This window comes from Rhynchophorus ferrugineus, unplaced genomic scaffold, assembly GCF_030347505.1.
Source record: "Rhynchophorus ferrugineus isolate W39M unplaced genomic scaffold, kcgeb_rfMv2 rfM8, whole genome shotgun sequence".
Taxonomy (NCBI): domain Eukaryota; kingdom Metazoa; phylum Arthropoda; class Insecta; order Coleoptera; family Curculionidae; genus Rhynchophorus; species Rhynchophorus ferrugineus.
Window position 1 is genome coordinate 14812326 of NW_027472587.1, and position 21147 is coordinate 14833472.

Sequence of the window (21147 nt, forward strand, 5' to 3'; positions counted from 1 at the left end):
ATAATTTTTTTGAAAGGTAATGGAAATCACATTTGAGGGTGAATCCAAAAGACGAAAAAGCCTTCTTACAATTTATTGTTCTCAAGAAGAACCTCATTTAATTTAGTTTTCTATACAGCATTTTTCTCTTTGCTTTAATACTTGCTGTTAACTAAGTTAGTTTCAGTGGAATCATTCACTAATTCCCACGAGAAATCTTTTATCACAAGTAATGCGTTTTTCATATATAGCGACGCCCAACAGATGCCAGGGTAAAGGGCTTTTACAATGTTCTAAGAGTTCATAGAATAATGTGATGTCAACAAAGTTTTGTAAATAGAAGTGGTCAGTACCAGATGAAGTAACAGGGTACAGATAACACTGAAGCGCCAAACATGGTCTATTTTCTTGGAACCATAAGTGTACACAAATGTATGTTTAGAAAATTGTTCTCCTTTATTATGATTAGAGTTTCTAAAAATTCCCAATGTGAGAGTCAGTGTATACAGTCAGAAGCAGAACCAATATCAATAAAAACTACAATCCCAGGCACTCCTTTTCGCTCCTCTCAACTTGTTTCTTCGCGATCTTTTTGAAATCTCATTTGTATAATTTGTATGAACATATCTATCCAACGACTAATAGGAGACTTATAAACTAAGTCTGATTGTTACATTTGATCTCTTTAATTAGTCAAATGCTTGAGTAATCCATAAACATGTGACTACAGTTTAATGATGAATTCGAACTACTTAATAACTACTGATAAAAAACAAGTTTTTATCATTACTTTTAGGAATACCAAACAAGCCCATTACAAAACAATTTTTAACATTGAACAATCATATTCAAAGTCGTTTATAATCGTGTAATTTTCCATAATTGTTCGTATGTTTGCATAGAAACTTCTCCATCTGTTTGAAATTGATAATTTATATGACTATAAGGGGATGAGGGACGGGCGCTAATAGCAAAAAAGTTTTTCTATAATAGTATATTATCACAGGCATAGTTATATACAATTCTATTCTAGACATAGACGACGCTATGGTCATTATTCATATACACTAAATTATAAATCTATGTTACGAAAATACAGTGTACAAATAAAATCTTTTTATTTACTCCTAAAAATTTTTTCAATAACGAATAAGTCACGAACGAAATCATCGGTAAGAGACATTCGCGAATTCCAATCAAATTGACCTTAGTCAAGCCTAACCTAGGCACAACTGTTAACAGGAATATCGAAAACAAAAAATAACACTTAGGTAAAAAACAAACAAACTAATTATTCATAATACGACGTGAGTTTATGTTATGTATATATCACCATTTACAACCACATTCTCGAAATTTACAACGGACAGAATAAATTAAAACACGATTTATCGTAAAAACTAATACAGACTCATACTTTTTGTTCTCTAGTGTTAAATAGTTTCCGAAACACATACATAATACTAAAACACTGAAAAAAAGGTGAGTCACGTTCCCAACTATGTAGTTGTGGACCCTTGCTATAAGTACTACTACAGTTACACAGTGAGGGAACCGCAGTGTGTTGGAACACAGGCAACCCCATAAAATAAATGATCCTAAACATTTATCTTAGAGAATCAGCGCTGTTTAAATAGTTTTAGTCCGTTTTCTAACTGGTGTTAATTCAAGATTATAATAATTATCACAAGAAGTGATGTTTTTGCTTTTTTTGTTAATACTTTTCGCTACAATTGATCTGGCAGAGGATATTATTAATTTAGAGTTAGCAATTATCAGGAACTTCCTTTTCCCACAGCTAAATGGTTGTTTAATACTAAAAAAACTTAGATTTAACATGAAAATTCCAAAGATTATAAACTCATTATACTACACTGGACGATTTAACAATTTATATGTATCATGTAGTACATGCCACGTACAATATACTGTCTGTTAATATTCAAGTGTTGGTGTTATCACGACATTAGTTCGATAATTTTTATTAATCGTTGAAGATCATACTAGTTATATACATAGCTTTATGTGATTTTCAGTGATACATAATAAAAACTATTACAGGCATGTTCGTCAGACAAATAATTGCTGCTGATCGGAAACGGAAACAAACGAGGACGAATCCACCGTCCACTCATCTGGAGAAACCGAGGAAATCGATCAGGCGGTCGTCCCAGTGCTGGATAACTTGAAACCACCGGCGCCTGGCAGGTGGAGCTTCATCGTTTTTTGGAGCTTCATCGTCTTTTGGAGCGTTCTCCTTGGTGTTCATAGTGTTCATGTATTCCTCGCCCCTGATGCAGAAGTAGCTCTTGATCGGCCCGCGACACATCGGGCAACGTTCCAGCTTGTTGAAACAGCTCGCGCAGATACACGTATGCCTGGAAAATAATTACATACCAAACTTAATCGATATAGCAAGGCTCTATTGATTTATACAGTAGGGGAATATAGAAAAACTGAAGATGAAACGATAGGTCAGTTCAATTTTGGTCAGGGTCAATGTTATACGCCGAAATATCGCTTTCACTTTGTAGATGAAATTAATATTCTTTCATTGGGACTGTTATTTCAAGTTACCAGACATTCTCAAAGATGTTACTACTTTTTTTACAGATATTTTTTTATTAAATTTAGTTCATATAAAAAATGACAATAATTAAGTTATCATCCCAAGTTCGAGAAGGTCTTTAGGGCCATTCCAGTAAATGGCCCTTTCTGCGATTCGAAAAATTTAAAATATTGAAATATACGTCCAAAAAATATAGAAATTCTCTAAATATTTTAAAAACTATCCATATCTTTAACACTTAAAATGCATCAAAATTTTAAAACTAAGTACCAATTTAAAAGGTTTATTAAAAATAATTAAAAAGTTTTTAAAGTATGGAAGAAATATGTTTTTTTAATATCGATATTTTTTTCAAAGACAATCAATATTTTCTCGACACCCCTAGCACAGGTTCAATTGTTGATTGTAGCGTTCCACAGCCACTATATGACCAATTTCTAGCAGTTCACAATAAACCATCTGTTTCACTTCAGATATGACTAGAATGAAATCCAGGGGAAAGCATTCTTTAAGTGTATGTCTTGTTTCGGCGCCTACTAAACTGCTAGCTCTTGTTGCGTTTGCATACTTGATAACCATACGTTTGACGACGTAATATCGGTACCAAGAATGCTATTAAAATGATTCCCACGGCTTAGAAACATTTAAGAGTAAATTCTGCTATTCTGAGAAGTTATGCAACTTACGCAGCAGCTTATCATTTCAAAACTACAAAAATAGCGCGAAAATATATCCATAATATATAAATAACTATAATACGGAAAAAAATATGTAAAAAATTAAGGCATACAGTAAAAGTTCAATTCTGTTGAAGTACGCCTATCAAATATTAGTTTTAGATACCCCTAATCTACATTTAACTAAATCTATACGTAAACATTATTCATAATATAAACGAATATATAATCCTACGACTCTGACATATTAAAAAAACAATGACAAAAATATTAAAACCATTGAATCGAATTTAAAAGTTAAAACATCAAAAATAATAAACACCTGCTGTCATCCATCGAATAATACTACTAGCTGCTTTAATTTCCATACATGATATAAACATAATGTGTCATACAAGCAAATATTTAATATTTTGGAGCTGTTAGAACACTGACCTGCACGGCAGCAACGCTCTCGAAAGGGGATAGGTCTGGCACACGACGCAGAGCTGTTCCCCGGAACTGTTCCAGAACGTCGAGTCTTCGCTGTTTGAGCAAAATGAACCCACCGAGCTGGGGCCTCCTTCCACGGGTTCGGCCACTGCCAAAGGTAACTGACCTTCGTAGTTGCCCGAGTTGCCAGTCGCCAAATACAGTTGCTAAAATGGGTTGAGTAAAAACATTTTTTCATACCACTGCTCGATTTATTTTGGAAATACCCAGCGCGTACCGAATAATTTATTATATTTAAAACAAAAACATCAACAAATTAACCAAATGTACATTATGTCAAGTCTAATATAACTTAACGATTTATTTTACTATATACCAGAGTATTACCGTACAATCAAGGTTGCCAATTTTATCATATTAAAGGACAGCAAATTAATCAGAAACAAACCGCAGTATAATAAAGAAAAAAAATTGGGCATTTTTAATCAAAAAGAGTATCTAATTACGATATTTCGTACTAAAAATATCGGTATTTTCATTTAAAGCCCCGTTCGGTCGATAGAATTACAACTGGTGTTCTCTTGTGCAATTTGCGGTACTTTTTGATAGAATATAAAATAAGCACTCGACAATAGGCCCCAACAAATGTAACAGTGAGGTCCGCAAACCTCTAGCCGATCGTAATAATTACTGTGGCAATATTGACTTAAAAGAAGGTCACCAACAGCTCCTAATCGTTGGCATTTTGCAAGATCTTTAATTAAACAGCTGATGAAACCTGAATGGGAACGTTATCCTTGCGGCCGGTACTACTCTTTTTCCTGGTTAACCATTTGAGAGTACCGTCGAGGTACGATGAAATTAAAAATGATTGGTCGTCTGTTGAACGTTTAAAATGCTACACGCAAAAAAAATAAACAAGCAATCGATATTTTTAATTAAAAATTGCTTTATTCTTAATTAAAAAACACGCGGATGTCGGAATTCCCCAGGCCTGGACTTTTATTATAAAAATAAGTTTATACTAATGAATTCCAAACGCCTCTATAACGTTTAACGGTTACGGTGATGATGATGATGACGGTATCGTACAGAATATTGTTGTGCAAATAATTGTGTTTTAAGCCATTAAATTTATACTTATTAAGGGTGAAATTACAGTAAATTTATTTCTGAATATCAATTCTGTTTTCATTTTGCCCATATCATTTTGTTTATACAGAATATACGATAATTTTAATTACCAGGAAATAATAAAATATGTATAAAAAACGACGACCTTCAATGACAGCAACTCGCTAGTTTTTTTTTCATATTTACCTTTAGGCAAGATAATTGCCCGTTGGCCTGCTTGAGATACTGACCGAGGATGCTAGTTGGAAGGGTGCAGACTGAGTCTTTAATGTGTACAACGTTAATTAATGCGACCTGAAAAACATTCATTAAATGTTAAAATTAATGTAATATTTTAATATATTGTAAAATTATTGATTATGAGTCACAGTTAATGTGGAATTGATATTAATCAAAAATGTTATGGAGACCTGAGGACCTTTTACGAACACCATTAATTCTGAACAATAAAAGACTGTTTTCTTTGTGGTTTATCAACTCATTATTGTCCTTCGCTCTTTCAGGCATTTCCAGTGGTGCCATGCGAAAATATTATCGGTATTAAATAATATTATTGACACAGCATGGAACGGTTTATCATTTTAGTGGTTTTTCGTGGTAGCGTTTGAGTACCTATTTTTATTCCCATATAGATATTGAAAAATATTTGTACAGACACCTTCACCTCATATAGGTGTGCCAATCCACGTCAGTGATTTGCTGCAAGGATCAGCAGATATCGTAACAACGACTGGTTCAACATGTATATGCTATATGCCATATGTAAATAAAACAACCGATCTTTTACAAGAAAAAAAAAACAGAGACTGGTTTGGCGTGATTAGAAATGTATATAAGAGAACAGAGTGTTGGTAAATATCAACAATGGAATGTATACAAGGCGTTTCAAAAGAAAGTTTAGGTTTGTTTTAGTTTACTCTCCATCTAAATTATTTCTCACCATCAACAATGAGTCAGAAAGTTTGAAGGCATCGATACAACACTAGAAAAAACATAACTGTTTAGAACTATGTAAACATCCTCTGAAAAAGCTTGTATAGGAATAAGTACATCAAGAGGGATCACTACTTCAATGAGGTTTTACTCCAGAAGGACATAGTGTCCATAGTTTCATTTCTGATTTACTCGCGTTACAAAATCAGTATTTATCTTTATAGCTACAGGTACTTTTTTTTCTCATTTTTCTCAAGCTCATTTTCATATTAAAGAATGGGTAACTTTTTTATAATCGATGCACTAAATATAAACATTCTTTTGAGCTATACTCTACAAAAATAAAGACATCAAGAAGCCATGATTTCAATGACCTTTTACCCTACAGAGTATTTTCGTTTATGATTTATTTGCATTATTTATCTTTATAGCTAATCATACTCATTTCAGCTCATTTTCATCTTAACAAACATGTATCTTTTTTTAACCAACCAACTAAATATAAACGTTCTTTTGATCCAGCTTCTATAGAACAATAGGAACGGTTTCAATAATCTTTTAGTAGTTGGAGTGATTTTGTTTATGATTTATTTGCGTCACAAAATCATTATCTTTATAGTTACCGATAATCTATCTGGGATTTTCAAACAATCTAATTGTTTTATTGTTTTTGATTACCGATATTATAAGTATTGGCTTGGTCTCTCGTTATCTTACTTTTATCAACTCCACTCCTATATAAGTAAGAAAATAATGATTCCATAAAACTTAATCACAACACACTGAGTGTAGGAGTCCTTACAGTTTCATCAGGATGAATAGTGTCGTCGATGTCGTTCCTTATCAGGAATATCACCAGAGGATAGCAAAGGCGCGGTGGAGTGCCTAGATCCAGAGGTTTCTGGTTGCTGTAGGTCAGCGTCATGACTTGGTCGGGATGCGGTTTTCTCCTGTAACAATAAGCGCCGGGATCAGTCGGGAAATGCACGATGCAAGGATTATTGGGTCTTACTCTAACTGCACGCCCAGACACTGATAGTAGCCTCGCAGGAAATCGCCGGCAGCACAGGAATTTTTTATATCGGCCCATGGCCTCCACAAAAAAATGTGCAACTCTCTGATGTTGACTCCCCAGTAGGCGTGGACCTGGTACATAACTTGGCTGGACATACTGCATTGCAACTCTGGAATAAAAATAATTCTTATTGATTTATATCAATCGCCATTAATAAATACTAGTAATCGGCCAGTGGTCGAAATTTGATTACGGTGTATTAAATTAATCATGTTTCTCTCATACAAGGACTAATTTAAAAATTATATGTTATTAAAACTTGTTTTTATATGCATATTAAAATATATGCACAATCTCAAGAACTAACACTCACTATCACTTTTTAAATTGCATTTAATTAAATTTAAATTCCATTATCTTCCAATAATCAACAAAGCATCTATGCAGATTATGTAATTAGTTTAGTTTTAACTCCTGCATCTTTTCTTTAGTTCTTTTATACATTCACATAGCTTTTATCTATTATACATATTTATCACCTAAAATATATATTACTAAAACAATAAATACACCAGGCTGATTAAAAGAGCAATTTCTTCACCCAAATTTTTAAATAAAATTGCATTTTTCTTTTCATTCTTCATTTATTTATCTCAATCTTTGATCTCGCTCTTGCAGATAGTTCATCTTTACTTTGTCTTCTGTGGCTTTAATTTGCCTATCGCTTTGTAGTTTGTCTTATGTCAATGTTTTGTGTTATATAAACAAACATTCACTGAATTTTAACGAATACTATCCTTTTTGATTTTTAAACTTAAAAAAACCTTTACATGCAGCGAGATTCGATCCTAGTACGTCATTGTCGAAGAACTCTTAGCCCGCATGGCTACTCTCTGGGTTTCTTCATATATTTTGTGTCACCGATCTGATGGCAATTCCAGGTTGCTATATTTGGTTGCGTTATTGTTTTATTGGAATATATTTATTTCTTGCGCATATTATACAAACATATTAGGCCTAAAAAATTTTCCCGTGCCAAATTTCACGCCTCCAGGTCCCCCGTTTTCTTTAAAAATTCAAATTTTCAGAATTTTCGCTAAATCGATTAATATATAAATAATAAACGAGAGATAGAGAACATTTTAACATACAATTGCATCTATTTTAACTAGTTAAAACTAAGACTTAACTAACAATAATTCTGTATAATTTAACAGATGTTAAATATCACAACAATTAGTGACAGGGTCATCGTCTGCTGTCTGGTCGGGTATGTAAAACCGCGAAACATCAAAATAAATTGGCGATATTAAAGACATGACTAACGTCTTAGTCACTAATAAATAAAACAACGGAATCTGGTTTGATATCATCATAATTTTATGTAATTTTTAACTAAGACTAATTGATTTAAAATAACTATATAGGTAATAACTGGATATAAGTAATTATATAGATTTAGTTTTAGAAAATCGTAACTGTAGGTTAAATAAAAGCCCACAAAACAGAGAAATGTAGAAATGGACACCAGGTTCTGGGCGACCTAACTAGAGGCCGGATTTCTTTTCTTTTTTTCGGCCGTCTTAGGTTTGTTTTTTATTCTATTTTTGTGTATAATTTTAAGGAAATATGCTGTTGATCTAATTTTTGTAACATTTAAAGTAAATATTATTTATTTAAATGCAAATGCATAATACGAGTGTAGTTTGGGATGTGTAGTACGGGATGTGAAGTTTCAAATAAAATCTGATGCTCGAGTACAAACACAGTTTTTTATTACATCAGTTTCCTAACGGAAATGTATATTATTTGCATTCCAGACAGATCAGATGATTGTGGACCCAAATATAGAAGATCATTGCTTAACCAAGATGCAATTCCTAATTGTAATTTTAATAATAAACCTTTCGTTAAAATCTACATAGATAAATGAATTGAAAAACATAATATGTGTATATTCTCAGATCATTTCCCTTAATTGTGTATATTCTTTAAAGCAAGTATATTGACAGCTTTGAAAACTGAAAATTCTAACGCATGTTTCTCCGCAGATGCGCTTTTAAGACAAACGAACCTGTGCCTTCAACTTAATGCTCACAGTATAACACTGAAAAGACTAAGAAATAGTGTGTAATAAGAAAATGTATATGTGGTAATATTGCAAGCAAGAATTGTTAAATATATTTTTCTGATTTTCCTATTATATTATTTAAATGTTATTTTACGATACCAAGAACCTATTTTAATTCGTTTGTTTGCGAATCCATCTCTAGCCTTTTTTTATTTATTGGAAAGAGAATGTTACAAAACTAAATTTTACGAAAATTCTCTTTCAGATATTATGTTAGCAAATGGTGATCTTTTTTAAAACGATTAATTTTGAACATCCTGAGCAAAGGTAATGTAACAATTATTAGATGTTGCTTGTTCTGGTGGATGAAAAAAATTAGTAGGATTGCAAAAGGCAAAAATGAAAATTTTACTTCGTTACATATAATATGGAGTGTACCTACAAAAATATTTAAAAAAATTTTATAAGCACAATTGTAACATGCAATTACTATATCCAATAAATATTCAAATATTGTATGTTTAAGTATATGTTGGACAAGTAACTTTTAATTTATACTTGTGTTGGGAACTATCGACTGTTTAGTAAGTATATACTTTTTCCTATAATCCTAATACAAAGTTACATTGATAAAAATAGTATAAATTATTAGTTTATAAAATCATTATTCCTGCAAAATAATAGCACTGCACTATTAAGCTGACCATGGTACTTCTCACCATAATATTAATGAAACATGGTTTCCATTTTTTTGCACTCATGTATGTTTCTATAAATATATTCAGAGAAAAATTGGTGTATAGCTTTATAGCATATAGCAATTTCCTTTACCAGCCTAAAATTATATTTATGATAGCTATATTTTACCGGAGTATGCGGAACATTTAGGGTCAAGGCTACAGCAGTTGAATCTTCTGCGAAATAATGTCAGGGTCGCCAAGTATAGACAACGTTCACCAAATCTGCTTCCGATTTTTTTTTTAAAGAAAATACAATGTTGTTTTTTATGTGTGATGTTTGCCGATTTTAAAAGTTTTAATTTAAATAATGAAGGGGTTCGTCTTAGTTTAGTTTGACAATTATCACAAGGGTCGTCTTCCTACCATATCTGCGGTTCATATATGAAGGAGACTTATGGAAAAATTACGGATCCCTTTAATCCAGTCAAATATCTTGAATAAAAGTGCTATAGTTTGAGAATTGCAAATTAGATTACACCAAATACTGTTGCTTTTTATGTTCGTCTTTCACCCTTATATATCAAACCGGTTTTAGTGAAGAATTTAGTTATGAAACAAGGACGGAATTTTGATTATTTAAGAGAAAAAATTAATAATTTAGTTTTGGAGGGAATGAAAAGAAAGACTTATAACTATACTAAGATATATAAAAAAATTAATTTTCCCCTGTGATGTGATGATTTCGATGTGCAAGACAGAGAAGATTCTGGTAGACCGAAAAAGTTTGAAGATGCAAAACTGTAAGGGTTATTGGATGAAGACCCAACCCAAACTCAAAAACAATTGGCAGACGCGTTAAATTTGGCCCAAGAAACAATTAGCAATGGGAAAAATTCAAAAGATGGGAAGATAAGTGCCAAATTAATTCAATGACAGGTGAATGGAAAATAGAAAAATCGTTTGTGAAATGCTGTTTCAAAGGTATGATCCGAAATCATTTCTGTATCGAATAGGAGAGCACAAAATCATGGTTATCACCTGGCAAGTTTGTTCGCAAGAAAATACTGTGTGTTTGGTGGGATCCGAGTAGCGTGGTGTATTACGAACTGTTGAAACCTGGTGAAACAATTAATAGTGATCGCAACCGACAACAAATGATCAATTTGAACCACTCACTGATCGAAAAACGTCCAGTCCATGGGTCCGAAGATAAGATAAAGTGATTTTACAGCAATATAGCTCGCCGTCTCATAAAGCAAAACTGGTCAAAGAAGCGTCGAAAGCACTTGGATGGGACATATTATCGCAGTCGTCGTATTCTCCAGATCTTGTCCCGCCCGACTATAAACTTTTCGCGCCAATAGGAGACGCACCTGCACAGCAGCAGTTTGCCAATTTCGAAGAACTGAGAAAATGGCTCGGTGGAAGGTTTTGTTCGACAGTTTTTTTTTTTGGGACGACATCCATAAATTACCTGAAAGACGGGTAAGATATATAGAATCAAATGGACCATACTATAAATAAATATATATTTCCACTTTCTTGAAAACCATGTAGTTCTTTTTTTCCTGAGTTAACAATTGATTATATCAATAATTTATATGTGAGTATCATCAAAATAAGAACAACTTCAAAAATTAAACATGTTAGTTAAACATTCTCCTCCATCATATTCGTTCGGAAAGGCTTACTGAATAAATATTGAGGAAAACCTTGATGATCAGATCAAATGATTGGGGAACGTTAGTAAATCCATCAAAATTCGCCGGAAATGAAACATCTGGGTGCAAATGACGTCTCCCGAAAACGTCGCTCTCATTCTCCCACCGCGGATACCGATACTGAACGTTATTTTTGGTATCGGGTGTTGTAAACAGTTCTTGTAAATTTATGCGTTCGTATCCATTATGTATTGGACGGTACGATTCACAGAAAATTTATTTGAACCATTTTAGCATAGCCTTAGCAGGCATGTCACGCTTAGCCTTAAATTTGTTATAAGGTCTTGACGGTCCGTGAGGCGGCGTTTCGCTGGATGCCCGCCGATGCGGCGGTACCGACCCCCACGTACCAAGTTCACGGTCGTCGATCATTTCTTCAACGTATTCACGATAGGTACGGGCGGATTTGGGGAAACGCTCCGTTGAATATTCGCTAATCGATGGAGATTCGACGCCAAAATTTCAATCTTAAGGTTCCACGGTCGTCCGCTGGTACCGAATCGGAGAAATTCAAGCACCGATGTCAATTTCGGCGACCGAGCGACCTTAACCTTCGCCAGTATAATTGCATATCTTAAAACGAATGTCGTATCAGCTCAGTGCTGATATTACCTTGCATTGAATGACTCAGGAGTAATTTATTTGACATAAATATCAATATTCTTATGTTGTACTAATATGTACTGAAGTTAATAATAAGCAATTAATGATCTGAAACATTTATCTAAAGTTGTGGTCGCTAAATAGTTCAAAAGGGGCCATTATTAATTAATTATACTGTTATGAATGTGTTCTATTGCAATAATAGCGACTATGAAGGTAAAAAAGTATCTTCAGCTATATTCTTATAAGTAGCTCAAGTCTTCGGTAAAGTATGACATAATGGCCTTGTTCATAAGTCATAGAAAATATTAATGAATGTTTAGAATAACCCAGAATGTTCTCACGAGTCAAACAAGAGGAAGCCTACTCTACAATAAAAGAAGATGGATCAGGTGTACTACAAGAAAATATATAGGGGCCAATTCTTTAAATCTACACATGTGATGCACCACAAATGAAAAACATCACGATGGGTACGTTTGATGATGATACTGCGTTTGTTGCTATCGGAGACAATAGCAAAGAAGCCACACGAAAATTGCAACAGTAACAATACTGCAACAGCAGACATGTGACAATATAAATGATTGCATGTGCAGTTCACGTAATCAGAATGGACAGGCATCAATAACAATAAATTCCATAGAGCAACAACGGTAAGTGTCTCGAAATGAATTTTTTGAATACAAGCAAATATTGAAACCTATGTGAACATAAGGAATTCAATTATGGGGATGTTCCTCAAAAACTAATATAAATACAATACAAGTTTTCTAGAACAAAGTCGTGAGAAGTAATGTAGGTGCACTAAGAAACTACACGACTAATTACCAAAACCGACACCTTCAGACATCAACTATCCATCAGGAAATCAAGAGAATCACAAGAACACATAGAATATAATTGTTGGATAACACCAGAACAGGACACAAATGGTAAAGAATCCAACTATTTGATCTTGTGTAGTTGATTCATAAACATTATTAGAGACTAAGATATTAGATGTCGATAAAATGTAGGTTAGTCGGCAACGACTAGTAACAATGTAATAAATGAATTTTAAAAAAATAGCTTTCGATGTTTTCCTTAATTATCTTCAATGTCTGTGAAATAAATATTTAATGAAACAGTTAAAAAACAATTAACAACTCCTATTTATATATTATATTTATATACTTTCATAATTTGAATGCCCCTTAACCATTATATTTTGAAATATAAAATCTGAAGTAAGCTCTAAGAACCTACATTGACCATAACATATACGTACTATATATAACAATATAGTTATATATTATTATATATTATTAAAATGACGACATTAATTTTGAGAAACATATTAATGAAAATGAAGCTGCTCAATGTACCGCGAATGAAAACAATTTTGCTACTGAAAGATTTAATTGGTTTTCAATATGCTAGGATAGATCGTGTATGCATCACAGATACATAGTCACAATACATTGAAAACAGGTATACAAAACTTCTTAAAATAACCTCAAATATTGACAACTGATGTAAGTCACAAAAACCAAGCCAAAGTTTCTTTCTTGCTCTTTCAACTTTTCTTTATGTCAAATCTTCAGCATTTTATCGAATATCAATCAATATCTTCTATCAAAACCATCCACGCATTGTTAAAAATAAAAGCTTTCTGTTACAAGTAATGCATTAACATACTAAGACTGTAAATTGACTTTAGTGATTTTCTAAAAAATGTGATGTATCCAATATATGACATTTAGGAACACACCTATGATTTCTTTTTTAGAGTTAAAGGAGCACGGAAGAGAACCTTGCATTAGATCGTTACTGCTGATTAATATTAAAAGGATAAAACAAATCGAAGAAAAGCAATTAGAACCAAAACTAGTATTCTTCATGTCAGGGTTATAGTGTGCAATGTTATAATCAGGTATAAACGGTTACCATCTGCAAAATATTATAAAATATAAACCCAAATTAAGACGTGATGTTTTCTAAACATATTTGCCCACCTAGCTGACTTCTTGGTATACAAGAAGGTGTGTGTTAATAAACTTACAGTAATATACAGAATAATTAATATATGAAGTTATAATAATTTGCAGCATAATTTCAGATATTATGATACGCACTTTGTTAACGCTTAACAAAAATTCCCTACCGTTCCGAAACTGTTGGAGTTATCAATTGATAATTTATTTCTTTATTTATTCGGCTAAAATAGTTAATATAAATCTATTATTACGGCTGACTATTTGCTTTCCAACATACTGATAATACAATTTGTTTACTGAGATTCGGTCTCTTTGATTAAAGCCACTGAAAATCCAATGAGTGTATAGGTGTGTATTTGCTTATTTTTTTCTTCCATTTACACTGTATGTGAGCCGAACGTTAAGATTGAAATTCAGAGATTATTTTATTCATCTTTGCGGTAACAAATCCACAGTGTTTGATTGAATCCAAAATATGGAGGGAAAAGCTCAACAAGCAATTTATTTGAGACTATACATAACATATACAAGTAAGTATTTGAATATCTATCGTGCTACTGGCATAACATAATTGTTCAAGGTTCAATTGTTCATCACGTCAATCTAGTCTCACCCATTAAATGATAAAAAGTTATATTAAAGCAATATTGTGAAAAATAACATTTTAATATTATTGTTGCAACAAAATTATAATTATTTACATTTAAGAAAATTGCTTAGTTTTAAGTTTAGGGAAAATATAATATATAAATATTATAACTATAGAAAATATAAATATTATTGGACTATTTTACTGTTTTTATAATATTTGTAAAATTTGGGAAAATAATTATGACCTGAGACAAAAAATTTTCGTATTGTATCGAATGTTTGGTAAAACTAGGCCAACCAAGAAAGGCATTAAGTAAACAGAAAACACGTGTCCAGCAAAAAGGATATCCATCCCATTGGCTCGTTGTCGAATGTTTGTGATAATGGGGTTCAGATACAAAGGCTAGACGAAGCGTGTCGGAAGTTAGACCTGGTAGAGGACTCCTTAGGGCGGCTATAACCATAAACATTCCTTAAGAGTCCGAGATGCTAATCCGTGTTCTATCAGCGTGAGAACTTCCTAGCTGGAAGCCTTCCCCACCCCGACATTCTGACCGAATCGACGTACAGAAAAGGGTTCCTTGGACCAATCTTCTTAACCACCACCCGAGGGAGGAGCTCCAGCGATAAAACACGGTGCATGGACAAGATGATAAGAAAGAAGTTACTAGAGATTTGAAGAATTAACTAAACAAGTTGATACTAAGAACAACATAATTGGCCAAATAATACTAGAACTATCGACTGTTTAGTAATTGACTAATTTCACTATCGACTGTTTCAGTCGTATACTTTTAGTTACTATTTTTGGTTCTACTAGTTTCATTCGACCGATTTTTAACGTTCTGGCTCTGTCGTCATAGCCGCGACCTTGACAAAAATGTACCCAATTTATGCTTACATAGATTTATATGTAATATATATTTTTATGATTTCTTTGGTAGTTTGCTTGTAAATAACAATATATTGTATATTAATATAGCAACATTTTGGAATAATTTTTTCAAGCTTGTTAATGTAATAAGGGTAAAAAAACTAAAATTGTGAATGATAAATAGTAAAATACGTAATTTTATGGCAACAATAGGTAATATTTCGATTACTCACTCGACTTTTATTAAAAAATATTTCCGTTCAATAATAAATAAAGTATTTACTTTGTTTAAAAAAGCTCTAGTAGTCATTGTGTGATCATTTTTAATTTTTATTAAGTATTTATTAAGTTCGTATTGTATTGTAAGTTAAGTTTAAGTCTGTATTGTCTATATTTATTATTGTATATTATTTAAACATAGCAATTAACATATTAAAATACGATAAAACATTTTTGGGGTATTATTCCATTCCATAGAAAAATTCCATTCATTTTTACAGATCCACACAACATTCAAATATAAAAGTACTTCTTAATTCTACTTCGTTTAAAATGAAATTATTAATTGCACATATAAAATTAACTGCTCCAAGCATACATACACATAAACATAAAAACGAATACGTTTACTTTCAGAGTTTATATAGCCGGTAAACGTTTGAACCCGCAAAATTAATTCACAGTCCTTAAACCATTTCCCGATCCTTTCTACGAACTCCGGTCGCGTCGAACCAGTCGTATCCGATGAGGTTTGGTTTTATACGATCTCGAGGCTGAACTATATTCCTGCGTAGACCAGACCTTGACGATCCGATGATACCATTTGATGACCCGCCGTCATTGGATCGAAAGTCGTCGAGAACCTCGCACGGCGACAGATAAAATTCCCTAAATATGGACTGAAAAACAACGAGCGTCTTCAAAATGGAACGACAATGTCAAAAGGCTATTGTGTTGGACATTGAAAAAGATCGATGCGCTACGCATACTGATCGAACAATTAGTGGTTGCGGCATGACTCGCTTAGATTAAAAAAAATCAAGGTCCTCGTCTATTAATACCTATCGGATAGATGTACGGGTATAGTGAATGCGAAGACGTGCGAGTGGCAACGGCTAGTTCCTGGTGGAACCTCTCCATATACGGGTGCGGAATAGTTCGTCTTGTTTTGGGGTCTCAAAATCAATCAATCAAAATTTGAAGGGCGTGAAATAGTAGTACACATTTTTTTACATTGAATTTTGCCGTCGTCATTGACAATATTTTATTATTAATATAGAAATGAGTCATACAACATAGAAACGTTTATTTATGGAAAAAAACACCCTACAAGAACCAAAGATTGTTGAAAAATAAAAAGGGCAACAATAATATATAGTACAACTAGCGACCCGCCCCGGCTTCGCACGGGTGCAATGCTGATACTAAATTAAATACACTACAGAGAAAATATGAACGTTGTATATAAAAACATAGCGGCCCGCCCCGACTTTGCACGGGCATAAAATATATATGCCTATGTCACTCAATGAAAACATGATTAAAATCGATCCAGTATTTTTGGTTCATTCATTACTGCCCTTGGCCTGCACGCATTAAATTTGGAGTAAAACAATTCCTCTTCCCCTATACTTACTATGAAGATTTCCTGCTATCTTTGGAATGTCTAAATTCATACAATTTTTATTACATTACACACTTTTAAACGCAAATTTTAAATTTGTAATATCTCCGAAAATATTTGTTTAATTTACATGCTGTAAGGAACCATATTGATCTATATTAATTGCACACTGTATTTAAAGTACTTAATTCGATAAGGATTAATGCCGTATTGCTTAAAATAGCTTCGTAAATAAGCCATTTTCTCACGTAAAAAGTAAACAATAAAAATGGTTAATGTGGGTTATCCCTAAAAGATAAACATATACCATCGCGGACTTTTTTGTAGACCTTTTTATGGTGTACAATACTGTAGTACATTAATTTGATCTAACTCGTAGGGTTAGGCAGCGTTTTTGCTAATTGCTAAATAAGTCTAAAAAAATAGGTTAATTTGCGACATCACGTTAGAAACCTCTAAAATTAGCAATGTTGCCTTAGTATATTATGCATGTATTATACATATAAACCTTCCTCTTGAATCACTCTATCTATTGAAAAAAAACCGCATCAAAATCCGTTGCGTAGTTTTAAAGATTTAAGCGCACATAGGGATATAGGGACAGAAAAGGCGACTTTGTTTTATACTATGTAGTGATAACACTGACAAAACAAGTCCTAGAAAAACTATGAGTAGAATAAACTAAAATATCAAAAACCAACAAACGTACCATGAAATGAATGCGGAATAAAGATCAGAAAAATATAAAAAAACTATGAATTATAGATAGAAATCGAAAAAAGATAGGAGAATATATTGATATCGGAGAAATAAAATGACAGAAACTAAAATGACCAAAAAGGAATTATAAATATAAATATAGGTTAAAAACAAACAAACTAGATATGAAATTAAACATGATTTTGCTCCTAGTTGTTATTTCTAGATAGTCCCAGATGTGGAAAAGAATTTATCGCATATTTTTATAGAGGTTATATCATTTGGTTAGTTATTAAAATATTAATATATTAATAAATAATTAAAATAATTTTAAAATTAAATATGTTCATAAAAGCTTGTTCCTATTACATTTATCATATTATAAAAGAAATTATACTAAAAAAAACTCGAGTTTAAAAGGATATTTTAGGTTATTTTATGAATTCAAAATAATTTATTCTATTTATATTACATTCTTCAAATATACGTATAATCTACAAGAACTGGCAACACCGCATGCCAGGCGTTTCAAGAATCAGATTCTCGTTTGAACGGCTAAGGTAATAGCAAGGCAGGAATAGGCCAGAAGAGGAAATTAGGGAACAGAACTAGGAGAGGCATCAGTAAATCGGTTTCAACAACTGATGAAAATGCCCGTATATGGTTCGGATTTTGAAATAAACAAATGCCCCAATAGAACCACCGCCAATGCAACAGAAACTGTAATTATTAATTATTCATACTTTCATTTCCATAGAAGATAAACACCTCTCTTGGCGTCCTTGACTGATTTTTTTTACGAAAAATTACAAATCTGATTCGACATAGTCACTTTCAAATTAAGTAATGCTCAATCTGAATATGCATAGAAATATCGGTAACATGGGAATGAAATGGAATTCATATGAAACATATTTTTCGTTCACTGAGATGGCAAAAAGAACTGCAACCTGTTTGATGTAGGAATGAAATCAACCGGAAGAATGTGAAAGAAGACGACCTTGATAATGTTTCACATTCAGAAAATTATATAGAAAGAGTGTACCTATTATTCAAATGAATGACGAGTTACAAGTGTAGCAAATGCAATGACAAAGAAAAAAGTCGTTGGTAGAATATGTTTAACATTACAAGAGTAATTGGAAGAAGTGTCAGAAACAGAAAAAAGTCCAATGAGCATTTAAATATGATACAAGCAAAATTAAATTAAAAATAAATTTATTAAAACAGAACAATCAAAGATTGTACATATACATTAAAATAAATAGAAACATATTTATTTTAATTATTTAAATTATTGGCTATAAAATAACAAGCACTGTGAATAAATATACTAAATACAAACATTGCCCAAGAACTAGCTCTTAAAAAGAAAATGTCAACCATGACTAAATCAACTGAAGAAATTATACACTCGATGTTGACACAAGAAACCCAGATTAGTTTCAAATTAAATAACGCTGAAGTGAATAAGCATAGAATAAGCATAAAATAATTTAAAAAAATGAACCGATTTTAAAAATAAATAAGGAACTCATTAAAAAGTAAAAAATAATCAAATTTAAATGTTTAACATAAAAAAACGTTTTAAAATAAAATATGTACATAATAATCGTTGTAATAACTAAATAATAATAAACAAAAACCTTATTAACCTATCTACTACTTAAATATATATTTATATATTTTATATATAAATGTTATTATATATATGTTATATGTATATATTTTAACTACTACCAACTGATCAGTTTAAGTCGGTACGACCAACGGTACATTGTTTTGTTCGTAATTTAATGTATATTACACAAAATTATATTATTATTTTTGTATTGTTTAGGCTGGACACCGACTTCAAACCTTTGAAATTTGAGGGTTTCCTTCGATTTCGCCGAATTTCGCCATCAGATCCTGAATTGGTTCCAATGGCACCACTTAGGAAGTGTACTCTTTCGAATAACATAATAATTTTGAAAATAGGTCCACAATTGACGGAGAAATTGGCGAGCATATATATAAAAGAAAATATACAGTGGAACAGAGAACCTCCTCCTGTTTCGAAGACGGTTAAGAAAAATTAATGGCGAAGAAAAAGTTGCTCAAATATGTTTAAAAACATTACAGGAAGACAAATTAGAAATGTCAAATTCAAGCAAAATTAAATTACCAATAAACTAGATAAAACAGAACAGTCCAATTGTTAAGTATAAAATAAAAAACAATATTTTAATGTTTAAAATTATCTGCTAAGAAATAACAAGAACCTTGAAGAAATACACTAAACGCAAACATTGCTCAAGATGTAGCTCTTAAAAAGAAAATGTCAATCACGACTGAAGAAACCGTACACTCGATGTGGTCACAAGAAACCTAGAAACGCACAGAAAAACGATCACCATGGCCAACTAAAATATATGTAAAATTAAAAATTCTGAATTATTCGATAGAAAAACTAACCCCATTATTAAAATGTATGTCAACATATTCGTATTACCGAATTATTATTCATATATTACAATAACGGTGAAACATCTACGATGTCAAGGGCATTCATCTTTAACACTTTATTGATATATCACCATAATGTTGTGTCTCATGTTGGTTGATTATTAAGAATATTAGGTTATTATTAATAGCATTTAAGCGAAATATCTGGGACTAAGATATGAATATTCATCATTAATATCGTATTCGTTTTATAGAAAAATATAAATTTAACAGTAGAAATTATACCTCCTCCACCAAATTATAAAAAAACCTTATTAACAGTGAATATAAATGTTCCTATAGTACTCTCGGGGTTTTTGGATAAATTATGTGTGTACACATGTATTTAGGGTTGGAATCCGTTTATTCACTGAAATGCTATTGAATCATTTTCATAAAAACCAACAGTACCTCCTTCGCCAAATTATAAAAACTTGATTACTACTAAATACGATGAACGTAAATTAATATTCCAAAGGTGAACTAGATGTTAAGGATCAAATCATATCAGATATTAAGTAAGTACTCTGTATAGATAGAGTATAGATTTGTCAGCCACAATATCTATATAAAGCATATGAATGTGGGATGTTATATAGACATATATTGTATATATAGTCTAGCCAATAAAACAGCCAATGCACGTTATCAAAATGCATGACGTCAGTACGTCGCAATGTTGCCGCATTAACTTTTGCCGGTTTATAAAGTTCAGAAGAAATTTTACTAATTACAAACTGCTTCTGTACTTTTAGACCATTGTTATATGTATCTTATGAATATAGCTGACCTACCGATCTCAAGAAATACTACCGTTGCAACATATGCTGACGATACAGCGGTTTTATCATCACACGAGGATCAAATAGCAGCCACAAGAAACCTCCAACTTCATCTTAACAAAGTCGAATTGAGGTTGAAAACGTGGCGTATCAAAGCAAATGAGTCAAAATCTACCCATGTGACATTCACCCTTTGTAGAAGAACATATCCCTCTAATCACGAACTTTCGCAAGCAGACAACATTAAATATCTGGGAATGCATTTCGATCGACGTTTGACATGGAAAAAACATATAG

The 21147-nt window shown here is 32.1% G+C and overlaps 1 protein-coding gene across 3 annotated transcripts in view; it reads right to left on the reverse strand.

Moving 5' to 3' along the window:
- Positions 1–958: 958 nt before the first annotated feature.
- LOC143200895 (protein no-on-transient A) overlaps positions 959–21147 on the reverse strand; it is a 40515-nt gene continuing 20326 nt past the window's right edge. For 2 of the 3 annotated variants that reach the window (XM_076411669.1, XM_076411670.1), the window contains exons 3-7: positions 6737–6908; positions 6527–6674; positions 4978–5085; positions 3661–3863; positions 959–2357 (exon numbers count right to left, since the gene is read on the reverse strand). In XM_076411669.1, coding sequence (XP_076267784.1) covers positions 2111–2357; positions 3661–3863; positions 4978–5085; positions 6527–6674; positions 6737–6908 — 878 coding nt within the window. In that variant the 3' untranslated portion in view covers positions 959–2110. Of the gene's footprint in view, positions 2358–3660; positions 3864–4977; positions 5086–6526; positions 6675–6736; positions 6909–21147 lie in introns of those variants that run through there. The other variant, XR_013006837.1, reaches the window with a different exon arrangement.